We start from the raw sequence: 21,910 nt of genomic DNA, 5'->3' as shown, positions 1-21,910 counted from the left end.
TTGTTGATATTCCTAAGACGAGATGAACAAATTAAGAAATGTATACAAAAAAGAAAAGGGAAAGGAAGTTTAGCTACAAAAAAGAAAAGGAAAAGGAAGTTTAGCTAAAAACTTACTTTTTCGCACAGTAACTTCGTGGGCTATAGCTTCGTCTGAAGGCTCGGGACCTAAACCCCACTTGGCTAGACGTCTAAGCGTGACAAGAGAATGGAAGCTCCTATCTGTGTGTAGACGAGCCCTGTGGACGCGGTCACGGTGAAATTTGCTCAAGGACGGACGTTTGGCAGCTACAACACAATGAACAAATAAAGGTTAGGAATTGTAAATGTACCAAATAGGAGTAAGAATAAAAATAGACAAGGGGAAGGGACGTACCTTCTGGACGAAGGTTCCCTAGGTCCCCAGTGTAAGGGGGAAAGGGATCCCTGCCAACGTCCACAGGGTTCCCTGCCCAGAAGCCTGAAAGAAAAATGAACTCCGTCTTCCACTTCCTATCAGACGAAGCTAGGGACTTGATCAACCTACAATCATTCCCCCTAGCAGTAAACTGATAAAAACCTTCAGATTGACTTATGGCAGAAGGTTTATAACAATAAAGGAACTCGTCCACTATAAGAGGACGGTCCCCACCAAAAACTTCCCTCCACAAAATTTGCATGGAGATAATTAATCTCCATGCATTAGGATTGAATTGACAAACACCTAAACCTAACTTGACTAATAACTCCCTAGAGAAGGCATTTAAAGGAAACCTAAGGCCACCTAAGAAGTAAGATTCATAGACACCTATTCCAAAACGGGGCTCACAACACCACTCTCCACGGACGGGTAACCTAGGGTTAAACTCGTCCGGGATTTGATACCAGGATTTAAGGTTACCTAACCTTTGTTCGTCCGTCTTAGAATGAACGCCTACAGCGCAACTAAAGACGGTCTCTACCTCGTCCGAAGGATTGGACGGAGAACCAGCTTGAGAGCCAGAAGCTCTCCTAAGCTGTTCTTGGACGACTTCAATAGGGAGCCCAGGGGCCCCAGAAGAGTAGTTCTCGTCCGTGCTTCCTCCACTCTCATTACTAGTACTGCTAGAGCTAGACCTATCACTAGTATCATCACAATACTCGTCTATAACCTTATTAAGGCTATCAGTAGACGAGGAAGCAACAGACATCCCTAACAAGAAACTTAAACCTAAAGACAAGAAAAAGAAGAGTACCTGGCTCTAGACGGAAGAAGACTCTAGACGCAGAGAACTCCTAGACGAGGCTCTAGACGATGGATGTCAAGGAAGAAAATTTCTGAAACGAGGAGGGTTAAGGGAGGCATTCCACTATTTATAGGATGCTGACCTGGGTAATCAAAACGACCCAACCAATACGGAAGCGACACGTGGCATCTACCTTGGAAAAATAAATCGACGAAATCAGTCTCTAATAAGAAAAGGACACGTGGTACAGTAATTATTAACCAATTGTGTCCAAGAACGCTCAACCCTTTGGACGACTCACATGGACGAGGGGGCAACTGATGGTGTCACAAATAATCCCAAGTCCATAGCTCGTCCATATGTCTCGTCCAACGACAGAAGCTACAGTAGGCGGAGAAAATTGCAAGCGTACCAGCGAACCTCGTCCGTATATGGACGAGCTTAATACCTCGTGAGATCTACTCGTCATTTATGAACGACAAGGCTTCCAAGATGATCTCGTCCATCTTTCACTAAAAGTGGACGAGATCATCATGTAGGTCTCGTCCATCCTTACTATGGATGGACTAAAAGTGGACGAGCTCCTCATGAAGGTCTCGTCCATCCTTACTATGGATGGACGAGTTCATCGGCCCGTCCGACCTAGGTAACTTCCACAGCGGTTATGGAAGTTACTTCCAATTCTCCGGACTCCTCGACACTGGGAACGGTTACCAAACAGATAACCGTTCCACACACACACTATATAAGGCTTCTTCGATGAAGGGTAAGGGGATTGAGACATTTTCTGACTTTTAAGAGAATACTTCTTCGTTACAGAGAGTTCAAAGTAACTAACTTGATCATCGGAGGATTTTTGGCCGGTTCTCACCGGTCCCCTCTGATTCTGTGTCCTTTGTATTACAGGAGATAGCCCAAAGATCAACGTTCAAGTCTTGTCAACCCACTGATAATCAAGGAACCATCAAAAACCAAGGTCATCTGACTTTTGGTCGACCTTATATATTATTCAAATATGTGTGTGTGTGTGTGTAGGGGGGGGGGTAAATTGCAAATTACACCCCTAAAGTTTAGTAGTGTTTGGATTTTACATTCTGAAGTTTCAAAACTTGGATTTTATCCCCTGAAGTTTGGGGTGTTTGGATTTTATATCACAACGTTTCAAAATTTGGATTTTATCTCCTAAATTTTGAGGGTGTATAGATTTTACTTCTTAAAGTTTGGATGTGTTTGGATTTTACACCCTGAAATTTCAAAATTTGGTGGGTATAAAATCCAAACTTCCCAAAACTTTAGGGGGTAAAATCAAAATTCCAAAATGTCATGATATAAAATCCAAACACCCCCAAACTTTAGAAGTTAAAATCTAAATTTTAAAACTTTATGGTGTAAAATCTTGAAGTTTCAGAATTTGGTGGGTGTAAAATCTAAACCTCCCAAAACTTTAAAGGGTAAAATCAAAGTTCCGAAATTTCATGATATAAAATCTAAACTCTCCCAAACTTTAGGGGATAAAATCTAAATTCCGAAACTTTATGGTGTAAAATCCAAACACTTCCAAATTTTAGGGGTGTAATTTGCAATTTACTCATATATATAATTAAAGTTAAATCTATTTGATATTTAAATTCTCCATAGAATCTTGGAACATCATAGCAAATGCCTAGCTAATGATAGAATATATAGTTTAGGACTTAGCTTTGGTCCAATGCATTGAACCCCATCAGATGATGACATGTGTTCAAAAGTAGACACATGTTATCATCTTAATGGGTCCAGTATTACTAGACACTAGATCTAAGATTGACCCTATAGTTTATATACTAAAACAATCATAATAAATATCAATTAAGTCATAATTATTAATAAATATTTATTAATAATTATCACAATTAGCAAATTTCATATTTAGTCAAAAAAATAAAAGAGAATATTATGTTATAATCTTTCGTGGCATTGTACAAGTTACTGACTAGTTGAATATAGTACTTGTTATGAACTTTTATACAGGAAATTCTTGTTATGAACTTTTGAAAATTTCTGGCTAACGCTTCACCAGATCCGTGTCATTGACGAGCAGCTGTCTCTCTTGATCAACCTGAATCAACCATAAATGACCTTTGTTATATGCACATATCAATAATTTGATGAAAAAATAAATGATATATATATATATATATATATCTCGTTAAATTCACATATCGACATAAATCTAGTCTTTTAAATCACAGCTGCCCCTCTTAATCAAGCGTAATTGAGTTTTGTCATATGCACATATCAATTACAAGAAGGAAAAGAATAACATAATTGAGTTTTTCGTTATATTGACACATATCAACATAAATCATAGTGATATGAACTTATGCAGTTATGAACCACATGCACAGCTACCAGCCTACAATTAATGTCTTTTTTTCCTTTCAAAATTTAATATGCACACATCTACATAAATCATATTGATTAGGTTTAGACTAGAGCTTTATCCAAATATACTAATTGCCAAAACAAAATTGTTATCAGCTTAATGAGCGTGTCATTGTGGCAAAGAAAATATCAATAGTCTTATAATTCAACTCATACTTCTTGAAGTTTCCAACAAAAAATATTTAGGGTTCAAATTTATTTGTTCCATTGTAACATTTTTTTAATTTTGTTGAAAAAACCCATTGTAGCATTTTGAATTAAGAAAAAAAAAATGTGACAAAGAGAATAAATTTAATAATGATGTCAAGCATCGACCCTCCATTTTACACAATCCAATAACATCTAATCACATCATTAATTTTCTTAAAAAAAAAAAAAAAAAAAAACTCACCGCTTTTAATAGCTCATTATTTATTCACTCACATACAAACACTTCCCTAAAACTTTATATTTACTGTAAAAATACAAAACAATGAATTAAATAATTAAAAAAAAAAATGAGAGAGAGAGAGAGAGAGAGAGAGAACCCGTAGAACCACCACTATTTCGAAGAAAGGATTTGAGCAGGGTAATGCTCCCCTATTTGTGTCGGACATTCTTTGTCTTCGACTCTCCAACCTACTCTCTCTGTGGAAAGTCAACTCTTTTGTTTTAGTTTTCTAACAATAAATACACTTTTGTCTCAAATTGTGGGTCCTCCATTTAATTTTAGGATGTCCCATAAAATGTAGTTTTTTTTCAAAGTTAATAAATAAATTTTCCTTATATTTTATTTAAAAAGTCAACATCATTTTTTTCACTAAGTTTAAATTAATGAGAATAATTTTAGAAATTTATACCTTTCTAATAAACCCAAAGCATTTTAAATGTTGTTTCCTTAAATATTTGAATTTTCTAAACAAAACCAACAATACCTAATAAATGAAATTCTATAGAAAGACCCTTCACTTTTTTTTTTCATTGTTTCTTTCGGTAGGAGACCCTTCAGATTTTGCTCCTTAAAATAAACAGGTTTCTTTGCCATCTTATAATCACCTACTTCTATTCCAACTCCACGCAGAAATAAATTTCATATGAGAAACCTAAGTCCATACAAAGGCTATGAAGTTCATCGATCCGTTACTATACCAAACTATATAGCTTAGCTCAGTTTCTTTCTTATCTCTATAACCTGTAAAAGCTTTACGTAGTAGTAGTATTGAGATAATTAAAAAAATCATCCATTCAAATCCCTTTAGCCGCTAGAATACCAAATTCTAGCACAAAGACATAATCAAATTTATATGGCAGCGTGAGAAGAGAGAGAAAGTTATTGAAACAAATAAAGAGCTGCGAGACTGAGAATTGAGAAAGCAATATGAAGATATTGTGGATACTGTTGTATTGTTTCTTACTGTTTTTGAATGCTTTTGGCTTGGCTTGTGGAAGAAACGTAACATATGATGGAAGATCCTTAATCATCAGTGGCCAGCACAAGATGCTTTTCTCTGGCTCAATTCACTATCCTCGTAGCACTCCTGAGGTATTTTATTCTTTCTGGGTGTGGGTTTTTTTTTTTTTTTTTTTCCTATTTAAATTCAAAAATATATATAATATATGTGATCAAAAGGCTATTGGGTATCCATAGTCAAATTCAAAATTTTGAAACTTAAATTTGGTTGTTGTACATTTTTTATTTGCAATCAAACATGCCCATTCTTTGTTTTTCATCTTTCTATTATTTTCCATTTGAGAACATTGCAAAAAAAACAGAGCCGACTCAACAAGATTCGAGGCCTAAGGCAATGATTTTAGTGAAACAGTTTTGTGCATTTACTATTTTTATTTCACATATTTATTAAGTATTATTTTTGTTTATAGAATGGAAAGAATCTTTTGGGTAAATGATGATTTTTTTTTTTTTTTCTCATCATGAGATAGAGAGAAAATATATACGAATTTCTTAATTATTAGCTAGAAAAGCACTTTTTCAAAGGAAAAAGTAAATAAGTTCGAAATACTATATTTTATTTTAAGTTGTTATATATACATAACAAGATTATGGGGCCTTTTTTATTTGGGCCCTAGGCAATTGCCTAAATTGTGTGGAAGTTAATTAATTAAGCTGGAAAAAAATATATATATAAATATGAAGGAAGAACAAACATAAATACAAAAGTTTTGATTCATGTGATGGGATTGGAATGGGAATAGAGAAAAATGAAATCATCCAATTCTTTTCATCTCTTTTTATTTTATTTATTTTGAGAATCCAGTTCTTATTATCTTAGTTAGGTAAGACATTTGTTTGTGGAGAAATTCAAGGGCTTAACACGATCTTCATGAGTTTTTTTTTTTTTTTTTTTTTGGGAGAAAATCTTCATGAGTATTTTTTTTTTTTTTTTAGAAAATCTTCATGAGTATTTTGTTGTAAAAGGAAATAGTAAATATTCCCTTAATTCATATAAACCAAAATCGGCATGGCAAATAGGCAATGCGTGTAGAGGTTTTCAACTTTTCCTTCTCGGGTGTCTTATCATTTTCATAAATTTAAGGAAAAAGACCAATATCGTGTACATCACGGAAAAAAAAAAAAAAAAAAAAAATGCACTTGGGTCCTTGTTTTTGTTGTAGACCTGTAATACCTTATGTTTTTTGTGTTTATTAGCATAATAGTGCTATTTATTCCTCTTACTTTACGCAAAACAAAATCTACTTACGAACTCAACCCACGTTTTAGAGTAGCTTTTCTCCATGAATATGACTTAGCTAGCTATTTATCTTTTAACTTGTTTTTGGTTGGATTTTTCTGTGGGGGGTGTTGGAAACTTGGAATATTCTTTCAAAAGTGATAGGATATATAATACCCCCCTTATCTCAATCGAATTACCCGACATATAAAATTTTATTTTGTATTAGAAGATATATAATACTCCTTCACATAGGGTCGACTTGAACCCCTATGTATATATCCCCATCATACAAAATTCTTCCTCTTAAGATAGTGGGCTTACTGCGGCCCATAAATTCTTAAATTACAGGGTCAGTCCGGCTAAATCCATTTTTTTTTTTTTCCATTCTTTTTTTTAATAGAGATAATTTTTATTTAATAAACAAAAGAATGAGGGTATTTGGGGAGCTCATCACCATCTCCCTCTTGAATAGAAAGTATCCAATGAGAAAATTAAGAGATGGTAGCCCCAAGACATACAAGAGTAGTGATTTATGTCTAAGATTAATCTTCAAATATATATATATATACACAAACACTTGTCCCTTTGTTCATTAGACATACATTAGATTACCTTATTAAAAAAATTTGGCGAAAATAAAGGTTAATATCTTTATAGCTAGTATTCATCCAGACCAACAAAGGTTAATAATGTGAAGCTCATAATAAGGAAGGGCCTTGATGTTTGGTAAGATGAGTCTCTTGATTCTATATTGTTCATTGTACATTGTACATGTTGATGTTCAAGTTTCAAAAGTATTAATAAACCTTCTGTTTTATTACTAAAAAAACAAAGTAACAGTGTCTCTTAATCTTTGTGTTGATGTAGATGTGGCCATCTTTGATTGCGAAAGCCAAAGAAGGAGGATTAGATGTGATTCAAACCTATGTGTTTTGGAACCTTCACGAGCCCCAACTTGGGCAGGTGAAACCCTAGTTTCTCTCTTTCTCTTTTATATTCACTAATGGTGGTAGTAATGTGTCTTTTATAGTATGATTAATGGTTGTGGTTTGACTATATTATTGTATAATTCACTTGATATCTAGCTTGATTTACTTAGTGTGCTAAAACTAACACAAACCCTTCTACAAAGCGAACACTCTAAGTAGTGATATAAAACTAGGTAATTTTAAGTGTGTGTATGTATATATTCAAGAAATTGTGATTGATGATTTTTTCTTCTTCTTTTTTCAATAATAAATTTTTATTTCATATTCACAAAATGAAATGAATGATTTAGATTCATAGAATAAACCAAAATAAAATATAAAAAATAACATTGAATTGAATTGCATTGCATTAAAAAAGAACTGTTTTTTTTTATAAAAAAAAAAAAACAATTAAGTTACCAGAGTTGCATTTTAGGAGAGTGTAATTATGAGTGATAAAAAAAAATTATTTCCTTTTCTCAGTAATAAAATTTTCATTTTAGATTCATAAAATGAAATAGTAAATAGTCTAGATTCATAAAATGAATTAAAAAAAGAAAAAAAAAAAAAAGAACATTGAATTGCCTTTGAAACTATTTTAAAACTTTCTTTAGAAACTATTTTAAAACTATCTGTTTAGAGTTCCATTTTAGCCTAGGAGAGACTAAACTAGAGGAACTCTATTGTAAATATTAAGTTATATAAAGTTGACTATTGAAAAATATAATATCATAAAAAAATAAAGATTATTATTGAAAATACATTCAAATGACTGTTTTTAAACTAGTTTTTGTTATCAATTTCAATATTTCTTATAAAACTAAACGGTTAACGGTGGTGATAATATGTCTTTTTAATTAATATGATTAATGGTGGTGGTTGCAATATGCCTTTTGCAGTATGATTTCAGTGGAAGACGTGATTTAGTAAAATTCATAAAGGAAATTCATGCCCACGGTTTATATGCATGCCTTAGGATTGGACCCTTCATTGAGAGCGAATGGTCTTATGGGTAAAGCCACTTCTTTTTTCTTCTTTCTTTTGATACCTCTCCTTATTATACTATATATAAATATTTACTTCTCAAATCTAGAAAGCTTTATAATGTAAATTATTTTATAAAATTAGTGCATTAAATTTAATTTGCAACTAAGCATGTTTTGGAGTTGGGCTCAGGGGTCTGCCATTGTGGTTACATGACATTCCAGGCATTGTCTACCGTTCTGATAATAAACCATTCAAGGTAATGACTTTTAATTTCCCAAATTCAATACAAGTTGTGATTTTCAACAAGAATATTTCTCATTCTCATATTGATCATTGATGGTAGTTTCACTTATAAACCATATAATACTAATATATTTGATGAAGTATGACAAATGGTTGGATAAGTGGATTTGAATGAAACAAATTCTAACATTTTTGTCGATGGCAGCTTCATATGGAAAGGTTTACAAAGAAAATAGTAGACATGATGAAGTCAGAGAAATTGTATGCTTCACAAGGAGGGCCAATCATATTATCACAGGTTAAGTCTTTTTTTTTTTTTTTTTAATTATAAAAGAATATTGAAATTTGACAATTTGTTACCTCACTTACCTGTTTTACTTATTTATTTATTTACAAAGGGTGTATACGATACATGTAGATTGAGAATGAGTACAAGAATGTAGAAGCAGATTTTCATGAAAAGGGGCCACCTTATGTCCGTTGGGCTGCAAAGATGGCTGTGGGGCTTCAAACTGGTGTACCTTGGATAATGTGTAAGCAAGATGATGCTCCTGACCCAGTGGTTAGTTTCATTCTTTTACTGCAGTAGTCATGTACGAGACAGACAATGTCATGTCACCTGAAATCATGTTTATAATATGTGTTTACGAGAGCGTGTGTTAGAAGATTTAACATGTATGATATATAGTTAAACTTAGAGCAAACATTATAATATTTTTCGAGGAAAATAACTGAATAACATTGTGCTGTCTTTTTTAGTTTGGAAATTTGTTTAGCTGTTCCTAAACGAAAAAGAGAACTCTTATCTATAATTTTTAACAAATTAAATCTTATAATTCACAGATAAACACTTGCAATGGAATGCGATGTGGACAAACATTTGCAGGACCCAATTCACCAAATAAACCATCATTGTGGACAGAGAATTGGACGAGCTTGTATGTTATCCATTGTTTTCCTTTCTGTATGAGCTTTTTTCAAATAGATGTTTGAGCCAATAGAACCTTATTTGCTTTTATGTAGATTAAAAGCATATATGCAATACTTTGTTGGCCAAACTAATACATTGTATTTTCTTTGAAGTTATCAAACGTATGGTGAAGAACCATACTTGAGATCAGTGGAAGATATTGCATTTCATGTTGCGTTGTTTATTGCAAAAAAAGGAGGAAGTTATGTGAATTATTATATGGTATGATAATATCTTTTTTGACATTAAAAACAGTAGTTAGCAGATTCTTTTGTTTTAAGTACTTTTTGTTTCTTTTTTCTTTTTTCTTTTTTATTATACTATACTCATAAAAAAAATTCAATTCCAACAATACTTTCCCCGAAAATATGGTTTCATTATAGTATCATGGAGGCACCAATTTTGGAAGAACAGCATCTGAATATGTAATCACAAGTTATTATGATGAAGCTCCTCTTGATGAGTATGGTATGTTCTCTGCAATTTTTGCTTTTATACATATTTCATATGCATGAATTAATAATCGCCTTTGACAAAAAAATAATACTAATGATACTTGGTGACTTCAGGTTTAATTAGACAACCTAAGTGGGGTCATCTTAAGGAATTGCATGCTGCAATAAAGTTATGCTCAAAGCCTTTACTTTCAGGAAGATTAACAAATTTATCTTTGGGTGGAAAACAAGAAGTAAGAACATATAATATAACCTCCTGGATATTCTTTCCTAGTGTTTATCTGTTTCACCTAACATTATTTGTTCCTTAGATTTTTTTTTTTGAACAGTCCTTTTTTTTTTTTTTAACTATACAGGCTTACATCTTCAAAGGAAACTCAGGAGAATGTGCAGCATTTTTGGTGAACCTTGACAACAAAAGAGATGTCAAAGTTCTCTTTCAAAATGTTTCATACGAATTGCCTCGAAAATCAATCAGCATCCTACCAGATTGCAAGACCCCAGTCTTCAACACTGCAAAGGTAAGTAAGACTCAAATGCACAAGAAGTTTTTTGAGTCTCTCATAAATTGCACTTTTTCATATCAATCAATTTAACTAAGTATCTTTTCATATTAGCATTTCCATTTGTTTGAATTCATTCATATGTCGAAGTTTCATATTTTGGAGCTGAAATGCTTGTTCACGTACAACAACAATAAAATTTTCAATATTTTAGAAAGTAGTTTCATATTTTAACTTGCTTTATTGAACAGATAAGCACGCAATATAATACAAGATCAGTGACCTCGAGGAGAACGTTTGATTCAATTGAAAAATGGGAAGAGCACAAAGAAGTTATCCCCAGTATTCACAAGACTTCATTAAGAGCAAACTCATTCTTAGAGCAGATGAGTACAACGAAGGGTACATCTGATTATCTTTGGTACACTTTCAGGTAAAGCTAATTAACTAGTCTTAAAAGTTCATGTGACTAAACCTTATAACTCTAAAATGCTTGCTATTTATTGTGTAAATTCAGATTTCCAAATCCCGACCAAACCGCTCAATCTGTGCTGAATGTGCATTCCAATGGACACGTTCTGCAAGCATTTATAAATGGAGATTTTGTAGGCAAGTTTTATGATTCCTTGATTTCTTCTTAGATGGTTGGTGTAATACAAATATGAATAGGCAAATTCTACATTTATAGTCTCCATATTTAGTATGCATCTTCCACATGGAAATGTATATATTTTATGACCTCTTTTTCACGATGCTGGGGATGAGAAGCCTGACGTTTTCTTCTCATCAGATTACCTAAACCTGCTGAGTAATGCACTAATGCTAGTTACAAATCTTTTTTCACAATAATTTTCACAATTTGTTTAAGTGGTGTAAAGTTGTGATCCGAGTAATATCACTTTTATATGAGTCCTCTACTACCACAATTTTTAATATGCACCAATCACAACATATCATATCCGTTGTTGTGTAAATTTGTATACCCCAACTCATTGATAAGTAATAGAGTATTATGATAGTGTCATATTTGCTCCCTATTTCGTTAAAATCTATGGCAGGCTTATTATTATTTTTGGTAAAATCTATTACAAGCTACTCCCTCCTTATCAAGAGTTAAAAGTTGCTCCACCACAAGCGGTTGGAGAGCCAATAGAGTTAAAAGTTGCTCCACCACAAGCAGTGGATAATGGAATAAAACATAACCAACATCCCTACCAAGCTTAGACATTGCATTAGCACATCGGTTAGCTTCTTGGAAAATGTTCCCAAGCTTAGACTGAATTATTAAATTATCTCTCCTTTTTCTCTTGAATCCTTTTCATTACATGCTATAATAAAGGACCTTTTTGGGGTGCCCTGTTTCTTTTTTTTTTACGCACATACATATTCCCATCCTGCCTAGTTTTTACCAGAACCTTTTTATTGATGCCTTTCAATAACTATTTTGCGTTACTCTGTTATTATTTAGGATCCGCACATGGAAGTCACCAGAACAAAAGTTTATCTCTGGAGAAAAATGTTACATTAAGAACTGGACCAAACTACATCTCCCTACTCAGTGCAATGGTTGGATTACCGGTAATTTTCAATCTCATGTCTCTTGTTCTTTTGTATTGGTTTTTAAGCATTATGAATTAAGGCAAACCAATCAGTGACCTAATGGCACTAGATTGAATTTTAATGAGTTCATTTGATGACATCTCCTAACAACTAAGTAACATAGATGAATAAAACTCTATTTCACTTTGATTAAGGACAGATTATATTCTTCATTTCGGTAAAAATTTTGGACAATACTTAGTACACTAAGTTCTTTAATTAAATTCAAAGATATAGTTGTATTAACCAATAAAGCTCAAACAACGATATTTTTTCTAAGAACAATCAAGTTCAATGTAGTTATACGTTTGAATTTAATTGGGAAACATAATATTTTTTTACTCTAATAAGCACATGATTAGAGGAAAAACTTGCAAATATTAGTGAAACATGCAGTAGTGATTCTTTTAATTAACAAAACAAATCTGACATAACTAACGGAGTAGCTTCTAGGCATGCCCATGGTTGTTTAATGTTTCCTCTATTTGTACAATTTTTTTTCGGATTATATGCTATACAAAATAAAGAAATATAAATGCTTTTGTCTTCATGAAACTGCCATTCAAATTGGTTTGTTTGTGAAGGATGCTGGAGCCCATCTGGAGAGAAGAGCTGCAGGATTAACTAGAGTAAGAGTTCATGGCAAGGATTTCACCAACCAACGATGGGGATATCAGGTGATTTCCTTTTAGCTACAAAATGCTTCTTTTTTTTTTTTCTTTTTTATGGAGAATTTGGAAGTGGCAGGAAAAAATTCAACAATCTCCACATCATTGATTGAGCATATTCATAATTCGTAACTGTCCACTGTTTTTTTATCATCAATTTCAGTATAAAGATTTGCCTTTCTGGGTGGTTGACTCACATTCAAAACTCATGATTTATCAGCACTTGTGTTAAGCATTGTATTTTAACTTCAATGATATCTAATATATCATATCATGTGTAACTATTCTACATCTCTGAAGGTTGGGTTGTTGGGAGAGAGACGACAAATTTATACAGATCTTGGGTCAAGTAAAATTCAATGGAGTAGGTATGGTAGCTCTAGGCATCAACGACTCACATGGTATAAGGTAGGACTACTGCTTGCTCGTTTTGTTTTTGCCAACAATTCCTGGTTCAATCTGTGCAACAAGATGTATAGTATTTATTTTAACAAGGAACATATACTTCATGTCATACATTCGATCAAGTACTAATCTAGTTTTCATGGTTGATTGGAAGACTATATTCGATGAACCTCCTGGAAATGACCCTGTCGCATTGAACATGGGTTCTATGGGAAAAGGAGAGGCTTGGGTCAATGGCCAGAGCATAGGTCGATATTGGGTATCATTCCTCACTTCACAAGGAAGTCCTTCACAAACAAGGTATTCTATACAAATATTTGTTTTTGGTTTTAATTTTGTGTCCATACTTAACACATACTATGATCTCTCCAGGCAATAATCATTTCATCTATTGCATGGAATTCCAAAAAAAATTAACTATGACTTCCAACTTATTCCCAGAAAATTGCATCACAACTTGTTTAGTGCTATTGCATGACCAGTTTCCTGCTCTTCTCAACAAGTTCTAGGGCAATTGTTTGGATGTTATTAAACGTTTTACTGATATTGAACTTTTTACTTTTTAGGTACAATGTACCTAGATCCTTCCTCAAGCCTAGAGAAAACCTATTAGTTCTACTAGAAGAAGAAATTGGCTACCCTTTGGGAATTTCCCTGGACACAATTTCAAGAACAAAAGTATGTGGGCTTGTCTCTGAATCCCATTTGCCCCCAGTTTGTTCATGGACAAGGCATGACCAAAGTGAAGAAATCTGTCAAATAAACTCTGGCAGAGGGCCTCAAGTTCAGCTCCAGTGTCCTCCAAATACTACCATATCCAAGATCTCATTTGCAAGCTTTGGAACACCTTTTGGGGATTGTGAGAGTCAAATTCTTGGAACCTGTCACTCCTCAAATTCCAGAGCCACTGTAGAAAAGGTGAGCTTGTAATTTTATTTTCAAGACAATTTAATTAATACTGGTTTTAATTCTAAGTAGAGGGAGAAAGCATAGGATTAGGAGGTAATCTTATAAATAGGCAGGGTAATAATATCAGTGTACGGTTCCTCTATTATAATTTTTCCACCATTCCCATGCAAAGCAGAGTTATTTTATTAGTATATGGACCAACAAGCTTGGTGAGTATATGGAGTAAACTCCATCCAATTGTTAAGAAGATAGGTGACAACTAAAATAAAATAAGATTTAAATCTGAAAGTTTTTTCTCTCCATATTCTTTACATCCAGAAAAAGCATCAGTTCCAGTATGATTAGGATATGTTCCAGCGGATAATTATTCCTAGCTCAAATGTCTTTTTTACAAAGTTTGAAAACAAAGCAAAAAGCATCAGTTCCAGTATGATTAGGATATGTTCCAGGGGATAATTATTCCTAGCTGAAATGTCTTTTTTACAAAGTTTGAAACCAAAGCAATTAATGAAGATTAAAACACTGCAAGGTTAATTTAAGTAGTGCATTTTTTTTCCACTGATGAATCCAGCTCATAAATGAATCAGTGACTTGTACTTCTTTCTTATTATTGACATATAATTTTCTTATTAATTTTTTTCAGGAATGTCTAGGGAAGAGCAAATGTTCCATCATTGTAGCAAGTCATACATTTGGTGATGATCCATGTCCAGGCATCCCTAAATCTCTACTGGTTGATGCACAATGTAAATGACCATGACGATTTTGTTCCATCTTTTCCATGGGGACAAAGGATCCATATATACATATATATATATATATATATATATTATTCCTATTTTTACCTGTATATGATGTGTAACTAGGTTACCTGTATATGATGTGTAACTAGGTAACCTAGCGTATTCATAATTGAATTATTATTTATATGATTAGAAGGGAATAAAATTGACTAATTTTTCAATTACTAGTTGGATTCCATTTCCAAGTGTCAACCTCTCTTAGGATGTGTTTGGATACCGCTTATTGCTAAAAACTGAAAATTGAAACCACTGTAGCAAAATAATTTTTAAATGTGTGAATAGTACCATAAGACCTAGTTTTAAAGAAAAAGTTGCTGAATGAAGTACTTGTGGGTCCTGTGCATCGACACAAAAAGGCCAAACGCCAGCCATGGAAAACGCAGACGCTATCCAAACCAGTCCTTACTGGAAACAGTTAGATATAATTTGACATCATAGCTATAATACATATGGAAGTTATCAAATTATACCGCAGAAGCTCAGTTGATAAAAATGCATCAGGAGTTAATTCTGTATATAAATCAGACCCCACTGAACTTATAGATTTCATTTCAGTAAAAAACCTATTTGTCAGTTTAATGAATATGAAGTTTTCCACTTGTTTCATTTGAAGCTTAATGATCCCAAAAATAGAAATGTGACCACGAAGCAAGCAACATAACGTTTTCACAAAATCGTTTCTAAAAAAAAAAAATCATAAAATTAAAGCAAGTAGCAATTCTAACAAAGACAAGAAATCAGGGAAGACCAATGGAAATGGGCACATCCATTGATGTAAATCAATTAAAAGACATAAATGACATATAACAGTAAAAAAACTGCTCAGTCAGTACCTGACTCTAGACTACTATGATTATCATTAAATCACACCATTTGTTGTGCATACAAAGATAAAGAATGGCTGATCGCCTAACTTACAAGAGTCAAAGTGGTAACTGATGGGAATTAGAAATCTTGCTGCAATACAAAAACACTGAGGTTAAGGTTACATGTGCTCATAAAACCTGCCATCAACCACCATATCACATAACATTATTTAATGCACCAAAATCAAGATAAGGAAAGAAATTTAGATAGTAAAGGACTAAAAATGAAAGTTGGAAAAAATTCTCTTTTGACCCATAAACATACCCCTTCTAACATATAATTGACAAATTAACATGCAAATAAGGCATGTAGAGGTCATATAATTCAACAGTAATGTATTGATTCTATGAAAAAATATCATACATGTGTGTGTACTTAAAAATAACAGGTTATTACAGTATAAATAAAAACAAACGAACAAAGAAAAAGTAGACGAAGTATTCTTAAGTCTTAACATGAAGGATTCACAGCTTGTCATGGGGAATATATGAAGTACCATAAAGGAGAATTTTCATACCTAACTTACAACGTCAACTAAAGTTAAACCTCAAATATAATAAAATTTCAAATAATCTCCCACAGCCAATAAATATTCATTAATGAAAAAGTCTACTGCTCTCAGTTAAACTTTACACTGAAAGTTATCAATGAAAGTGAGCTACACAGCTCAGTAAGTGATTAACAACACAATGGAAATGAGTCAAGCTACGCACAAATACTTTGAATTTGTATCATATATAAGAAGATGTGACATGATTTGGAGGAGCAACCTGAAAAGGGCATGCAGTTTTGATGTCATCCTCCATCAAATTGTGCAAATGCTACCATGATTCAAATCCCACTGCCTTTACCAAAGAATTGTTACTTCAAATGACCCCCTTGCATCTTGATCATGAGATCAATAATAGCTTTTACAAATCACGCTCCTGAAAGAAAGAGAGGAGGGAGGGATTTAAGTTATTGCCATCAAGGAAGCAAGAAAGCTTTGACAATTATCAATTATAGCTTCGATTGTTTTCCCAAAAGAAAAAAAGTACATAGTTTCAATTACCTCTGCACATTTAGCCATTCTTAGTCTTTGTAGATTTCTTTTCTTTGGTACTCCAAAAATGTGCTGGTAGGAGGGCCTTTTGAGAAGGTAATTCAGCAATGAAAAGCAGAGTTTGAGCCCAACCAGCATATTTGCCATATTTGTTCACAAATGCCTCTGACACACGGCTGCAGAGTTTAGGTGTCAGTCGGACACCTGCAAGCTCTGGTAATAGGTCCCTTGTAGCAATCTTCCCAAAGAAGAAAAAATATTTGCAGATCAGAACTTCATGAACAGGAAATCACAAACTTGGAAAGATGCAGTCTAGTTATTCAAACTAAAGCTAATGCAAGCTTCTGTGCGATAACCATCCCCCCCCCCCCTTTTTCTTTGAGGGGATGGGGGGAGGAGGGGTTGTCTTGTGGTCTTATACATTTCAATTGCTTGATATTTTCTTTTGTCCAATACCATTACAGAAAATGCATTTATAAAACTTGTACCCATATATTAGAAGAGAAAGTAATAAACTAAACATTAACAAGATCAGTGACACAGCATTCCATGATTGCAAATGGCTAAACCCACAACTTAACATAATAACTAAGATTTTTTTATTTTATTTTATAACAATCTGACATTTTTGAGCCTCCATATTATATATATATATATATATATATATATAATATGTTTCAGAAAGTTGGGCCAGCAAGATACTTAGAAAGTAGGAACTTTAATTCTAAAAGATGAAAAGAAGTTGTTAATTTCATTTCTATCAAAATCATTATCTTGGTTATAACAGAATATAGCCACATTTCAGGTATTGGTGAAACGTAAAACACAGGAAGCATACCTGCCACACATGTGTGTCAACGGGAATGGCATGGTGTTGATCAAGAGAGAAGAGAGCAATGCATGCTGCCACCTTAGGACCAACTCCAGGTAGAGTAGAGAGAGCATCAATAACCTCTTGAAGATCCATATTACGAAGAGAAGCAAGCCATTCTTCACCTCCACCAGGTTTTGATTGCAAAGCACTTACAGTGCCAGTAATGTATTTGGCCCTGCACATCCAAATCATGAGTGAAATAAAATGTCAAGATTGTTCTTAGCAGATAAAGCAAACATTGTAAGGCCAAAAAAGGTTATGCATCAGATCATTGACTTAATAAACAAATTCAGAAATGAGCAGGCATGTATACCAATCCATATGTATATGTAAACGAATATCGTAAAATGGTATCGCTGTAATAAGTCGACTAACGTTCATAGTTATGAAGCATAAGATACATGTCCAGTCCTCAAGGGTAGTGTCAATTTACACCTATCCATTAAAATTTTCTTCTGCCTCTCTATTCTTCTGAAAACACATACTCCACCAGAGTAAGATAACTTGCCAAATTCAGGAATTGAATGTAACAAGTAAATACATCAAGCACCATTTTAATTTTACCAAGTCATCACAATTCACAACCATGCCATGATCAAATTCTATATTTGTAAGTTCCACAACATTGACACACACAATCAATTGCTTACAAAAGAATTTTAAGCCAAAATGCACTAAAGAGTTATGTCGGCCAAACCACATGTATTCTTTTCCGTGTATCTCAAGTCAAGTTTTTTTTTTTACTAACTAAAAAAGAGGATTCAATTGAAGAATAACAGCGACCAACCTGTAACCAAAACCGGCCTGCCTAAGCTGATCCTCGGAAACTGAAGCCAACTGGTCCAAACTCGGGAACTGGTGAAACTGTAAACCTTCCACAGTCCCCAAAAAAGTCCCCAAAGACGAAACAAAGTCCACCATTTTAGTAATTCTCTTAATGTTATTATTGGAAGAACACAAGAACTGAATCAAACACTCAAGTGGGTCTTGCCTGAGCACACGTGCACCACCCAAGTGGCACGCCAGCTCGGCAAACCTGGGGTCCGAGGCCGAGAAAACCTCCCAGATTTCACTGAGAGAAATACCCACGTTGAGAAAATCAAGCAGGGCTGACCTGGCACTGGTCTCTGAAGTTGTAGTGTGGTGCAGGCAGTACGAAACGTCGCCGTTTTGGAGGTGGGTTAGAGAGACAAGGTGGGAGTCAACGACGCCAGTGTACTGAAGAGGACCGGTTTGTTTCCAGCGGAAGGTTTGGCCGGTTGGGAAAGTGAGGGGGAGAGAGAGCTCTGATTGGGTCAGATTGAGAGGGACCCATTTGGATTTGGGTTTTTTGGTGGGGTTGTGGTGGGTTTGTGAGCGGGGTTTGGTGGTGAAGAGTGGCGGTGTTGGTGGTGGGATTGGGATTGGGGTGGGTTTGGGTCTGTGTCTTTTCATGATTGGGAGGGAAGTCAATCTGAATGACAATGAGAGCATGCAAATGCAATTGGTGGCGTATTTCTATTTTTCTTTAGGTCTGTACCTGCAGTCCCCTCCAGTCTAGTTAACGTATAACTCGACCCGTCTGGCCCCGGTTTGCGGTTTTCCTCCACCCCAAAATGGTTCGGGGCAGGAATGGGTTTTCTCAATTACTAAGAAAATTGGATGATGGGATCAATATGAAAACATAATGAAATACCAAAGGTAACCCAAAAAAGACAAATCAAACATAAATGATCATAATAAAAACAACCTGCAGCCCCCTCTATTTTTCTTTAAGTTCCGTTTGTTTTGAAGTTAAATATTTTTATAAATAATAAATTTTACATTTAAAACATTTTTAGTAAGTGTGTGTTTGTTTGCACTTTTAGGAGCTGAAAACGCGCATATTAGAAAAAGCTGTAGAAAAATTGTGTTTGGCTCAGCCCAAAACGCAACTTTTTGATAAAAGCTGCGTTTTGGACTCAAGCAAAAATAGTGTCCAAAACGCACAAAATTTATGGACCTCCTGAGGTCCATAAATCAAAACGTGAATGGGGCGTTTTGATATATCCGTTGGGCTCACAGGAAATTACCAAATTACCCTCTATTAAATAACAAATCTAAAATCAAAACAACAACAACAGCAGATCAAGAATAGAAAAAAAAAAATTTAGAACAACAACTCTTTTGGAAACAGCAGATCAAGAACAGAAAAAAAAAATTAGAACAACAACTCTTTCGGATCAATAGCAGATCAACAACAACAACAAGAAAATTAGAACAACAGCAGATCAAGACCCTCTGGCGGATCAAGAAGACTGACGAAAAAAAGGGGGGGGGCAGATTTACCGACCATCCAATCTTCCCGATCATCCAATCTTCCCGATCATCCAAGAACAAGAAAAAAAAAATAGAAAAAAAAGAAGGATGAGTTCTGGAGTTGGTTCCGATCATCCAATCTTCCTGATCCAAGCACTTAAGGTTACGTTCTGGAGTTGGATGAGTTGGGTGAGTTTGGTTCAGCTCACTATGGAACGAACGAAGGAAAAAAAAAAATTCTGGAAAGAAAAGGACTAAGGAAAAAAAATTCCTTCATTCGTTTTGAAGTGCTAAGAGGAAAAAAAAGAAGAAGGAGAGCTGTCTGTGGAATGTTCTAGACTGAAGTGCTAAGAGGAAAAAAAAAAAAAAAAAAAGGAGAGCTGTGGAATGTTCTGGACTGAAGTGTTGGTATGGTAGGGAATAAAAGAGGAAAGAAGGAAAAAAAGAAAAGAAAAGAGTGTGGGTACGTGTGTGGAGGAGAAAAAAAGAGGGAAAAAAAAGGAAGGAGAGCCCACGTGTGTGGAGAGAAAAAAAGAGAAAAAAAAAAAATTATATCACAATATTTTCACAATATTTTCACAATAAATCTTAAGGTAGGTTATTATTAGCTAATATTGGTGAGAAAAAAATAATTTTAATAGTATGTTAAAATTAAAATTAGTATCAATTTTTATCACAATATTTTCACAATACTTTTATAATAAATCTTAAGTGGTAGGTTATTATTAGCTAATATTGGTGAGAAAAAAATAATTTTTTTAGAAAGAGAAAAATTGATTTAAGTATGATGAAGTAATTGATTTAAGTATGAAACAAACTCACATTAAAAAAAAAGTATGAAATAAATTCCCTTATATATACATTGTCATTTTTGGTAATTTATCGCTCAAACTGTTACTTTTATAAGTGCTAGCCAAACACTCAGCTTTTTCATTATGCACTTTTTAACAGTTTTTACCAAACACTCAGCTTTTTGAAACTTCACTTTTTCATTATGCACTTTTAACAAAACTCCACTTTTTCATTATGCATTTTTACAAAAAGCTAAACCAAACTCACCCTAAAAGAGTTTTGATTATGGAATTGAGTCGTTAGTTGGTGGTCATTGGAATTGCTCTTCATCATGGTTGAAGACTTTAGATAACAACTGATACAAAATGGGATGTGTATAAATCATGAGGTGAAGTACATATCAATTCAGGAGGTGAGTCATCTCTCTCTCTCTCTCTCTCTCTCTCTCTCTCTCTCTCTCTCTCTCTCTCTCTCTCTCTCTCTCTCTCTCTCTCTCTCTCTCTCTCTCTCTCTCTCTCTCTCTCTCTCTGCAAAGCTTCCATAGTTAAGCTCCTCCAAACCCCAAACATTGCCACTTGCCATCGCCACCAAAGGTGGTGGGCTCCTTTCATCTCACCCTTTTTCAAGCTCACTGCCACCAAAGGTTCTCAAGATCTTATATGGGTTTTTTGGTCATGGGTTTTCAATTTGGGTTTGCTTTCTTTTGGGTGGTTTGGTCGCTTTTTTGTCGATTTTATGGTTTAATGTTATATTTGTGGGTTGTTGATGGTTTAATACTAAGATTTTTGTTTGGTGGTTGGTAGGTTGTAATTGGTCATGGTGGTGGCTATCTTTTTTACCCTGTTTATGATCTGTTTTGAGATGGTTGGAAGTGGTTTGTGCTTGCATTTAGGGGTGCCTAGTGGTGGCTGGTGGTGGCTTGCATTTTCAAGTACCTATGTCGTACCAAACACTTGAAAATGTTTTACAGTAAAAATTTTTACGTGTAAAATATTATACTTAAAAATGTTTTACAAGCAAACATAGCGTTAATTTCAACAATATCGCTACATCAACCAATAAATCACATGATTGAATAGTCCTTGACAAATATAATACCGTCTTATTATATTAATCCATACAATAATTTGTTTAATTTCAATTAAGAAACCTACGTAGAGCATCTAGGTTTTGCCTTTTTTTTTTTTTTTTTTTTTGGAATAAGGCTTTATTTTTTTCATTGTAAAATGTTTTTCGAAAAAAGTTTTC

At 34.0% G+C, this 21,910-nt stretch overlaps 2 protein-coding genes across 7 annotated transcripts; one reads left to right on the top strand and one right to left on the bottom strand.

The window, feature by feature from the left end:
* Positions 1–4,574: 4,574 nt before the first annotated feature.
* Positions 4,575–14,974, top strand: LOC126698156 (beta-galactosidase 16-like). Its single transcript, XM_050395172.1, has 19 exons — positions 4,575–5,150; positions 7,168–7,263; positions 8,168–8,280; positions 8,445–8,511; positions 8,704–8,796; positions 8,917–9,060; positions 9,342–9,436; positions 9,582–9,690; positions 9,852–9,936; positions 10,038–10,156; positions 10,280–10,444; positions 10,678–10,859; positions 10,944–11,035; positions 11,895–12,004; positions 12,610–12,702; positions 12,994–13,101; positions 13,253–13,398; positions 13,665–14,016; positions 14,651–14,974. Exons 1-19 carry the CDS (start codon positions 4,986–4,988, stop codon positions 14,759–14,761), a joined length of 2,445 nt encoding a protein of 814 aa, XP_050251129.1. The 5' UTR covers positions 4,575–4,985; the 3' UTR covers positions 14,762–14,974.
* Positions 13,591–19,724, bottom strand: LOC126698158 (N-glycosylase/DNA lyase OGG1). Of its 6 annotated transcripts, none has more exons than XR_007646405.1 (6): positions 18,381–19,724; positions 17,558–17,768; positions 16,729–16,957; positions 16,448–16,603; positions 15,729–15,814; positions 13,591–14,005 (listed from the first exon to the last, which is right to left on the bottom strand). XR_007646405.1 is itself a non-coding variant. In XM_050395174.1 (4 exons), exons 1-3 carry the CDS (start codon positions 19,064–19,066, stop codon positions 16,739–16,741), a joined length of 1,116 nt encoding a protein of 371 aa, XP_050251131.1. In that variant the 5' UTR covers positions 19,067–19,724; the 3' UTR covers positions 16,213–16,603; positions 16,729–16,738. The 6 variants fall into 6 exon arrangements, 1 of the variants encoding a protein (XP_050251131.1); XR_007646403.1 differs by having other exon boundaries at positions 15,729–15,767; XR_007646404.1 differs by lacking the exon at positions 15,729–15,814.
* Positions 19,725–21,910: the final 2,186 nt, after the last annotated feature.

This window comes from Quercus robur, chromosome 9 (assembly GCF_932294415.1).
Source record: "Quercus robur chromosome 9, dhQueRobu3.1, whole genome shotgun sequence".
In the NCBI taxonomy this organism is placed as follows: Eukaryota; Viridiplantae; Streptophyta; class Magnoliopsida; order Fagales; family Fagaceae; genus Quercus; species Quercus robur.
The sequence above is the reverse complement of the archived record's forward strand: the minus strand, read 5'-3'. Positions and strand labels throughout refer to the sequence as shown.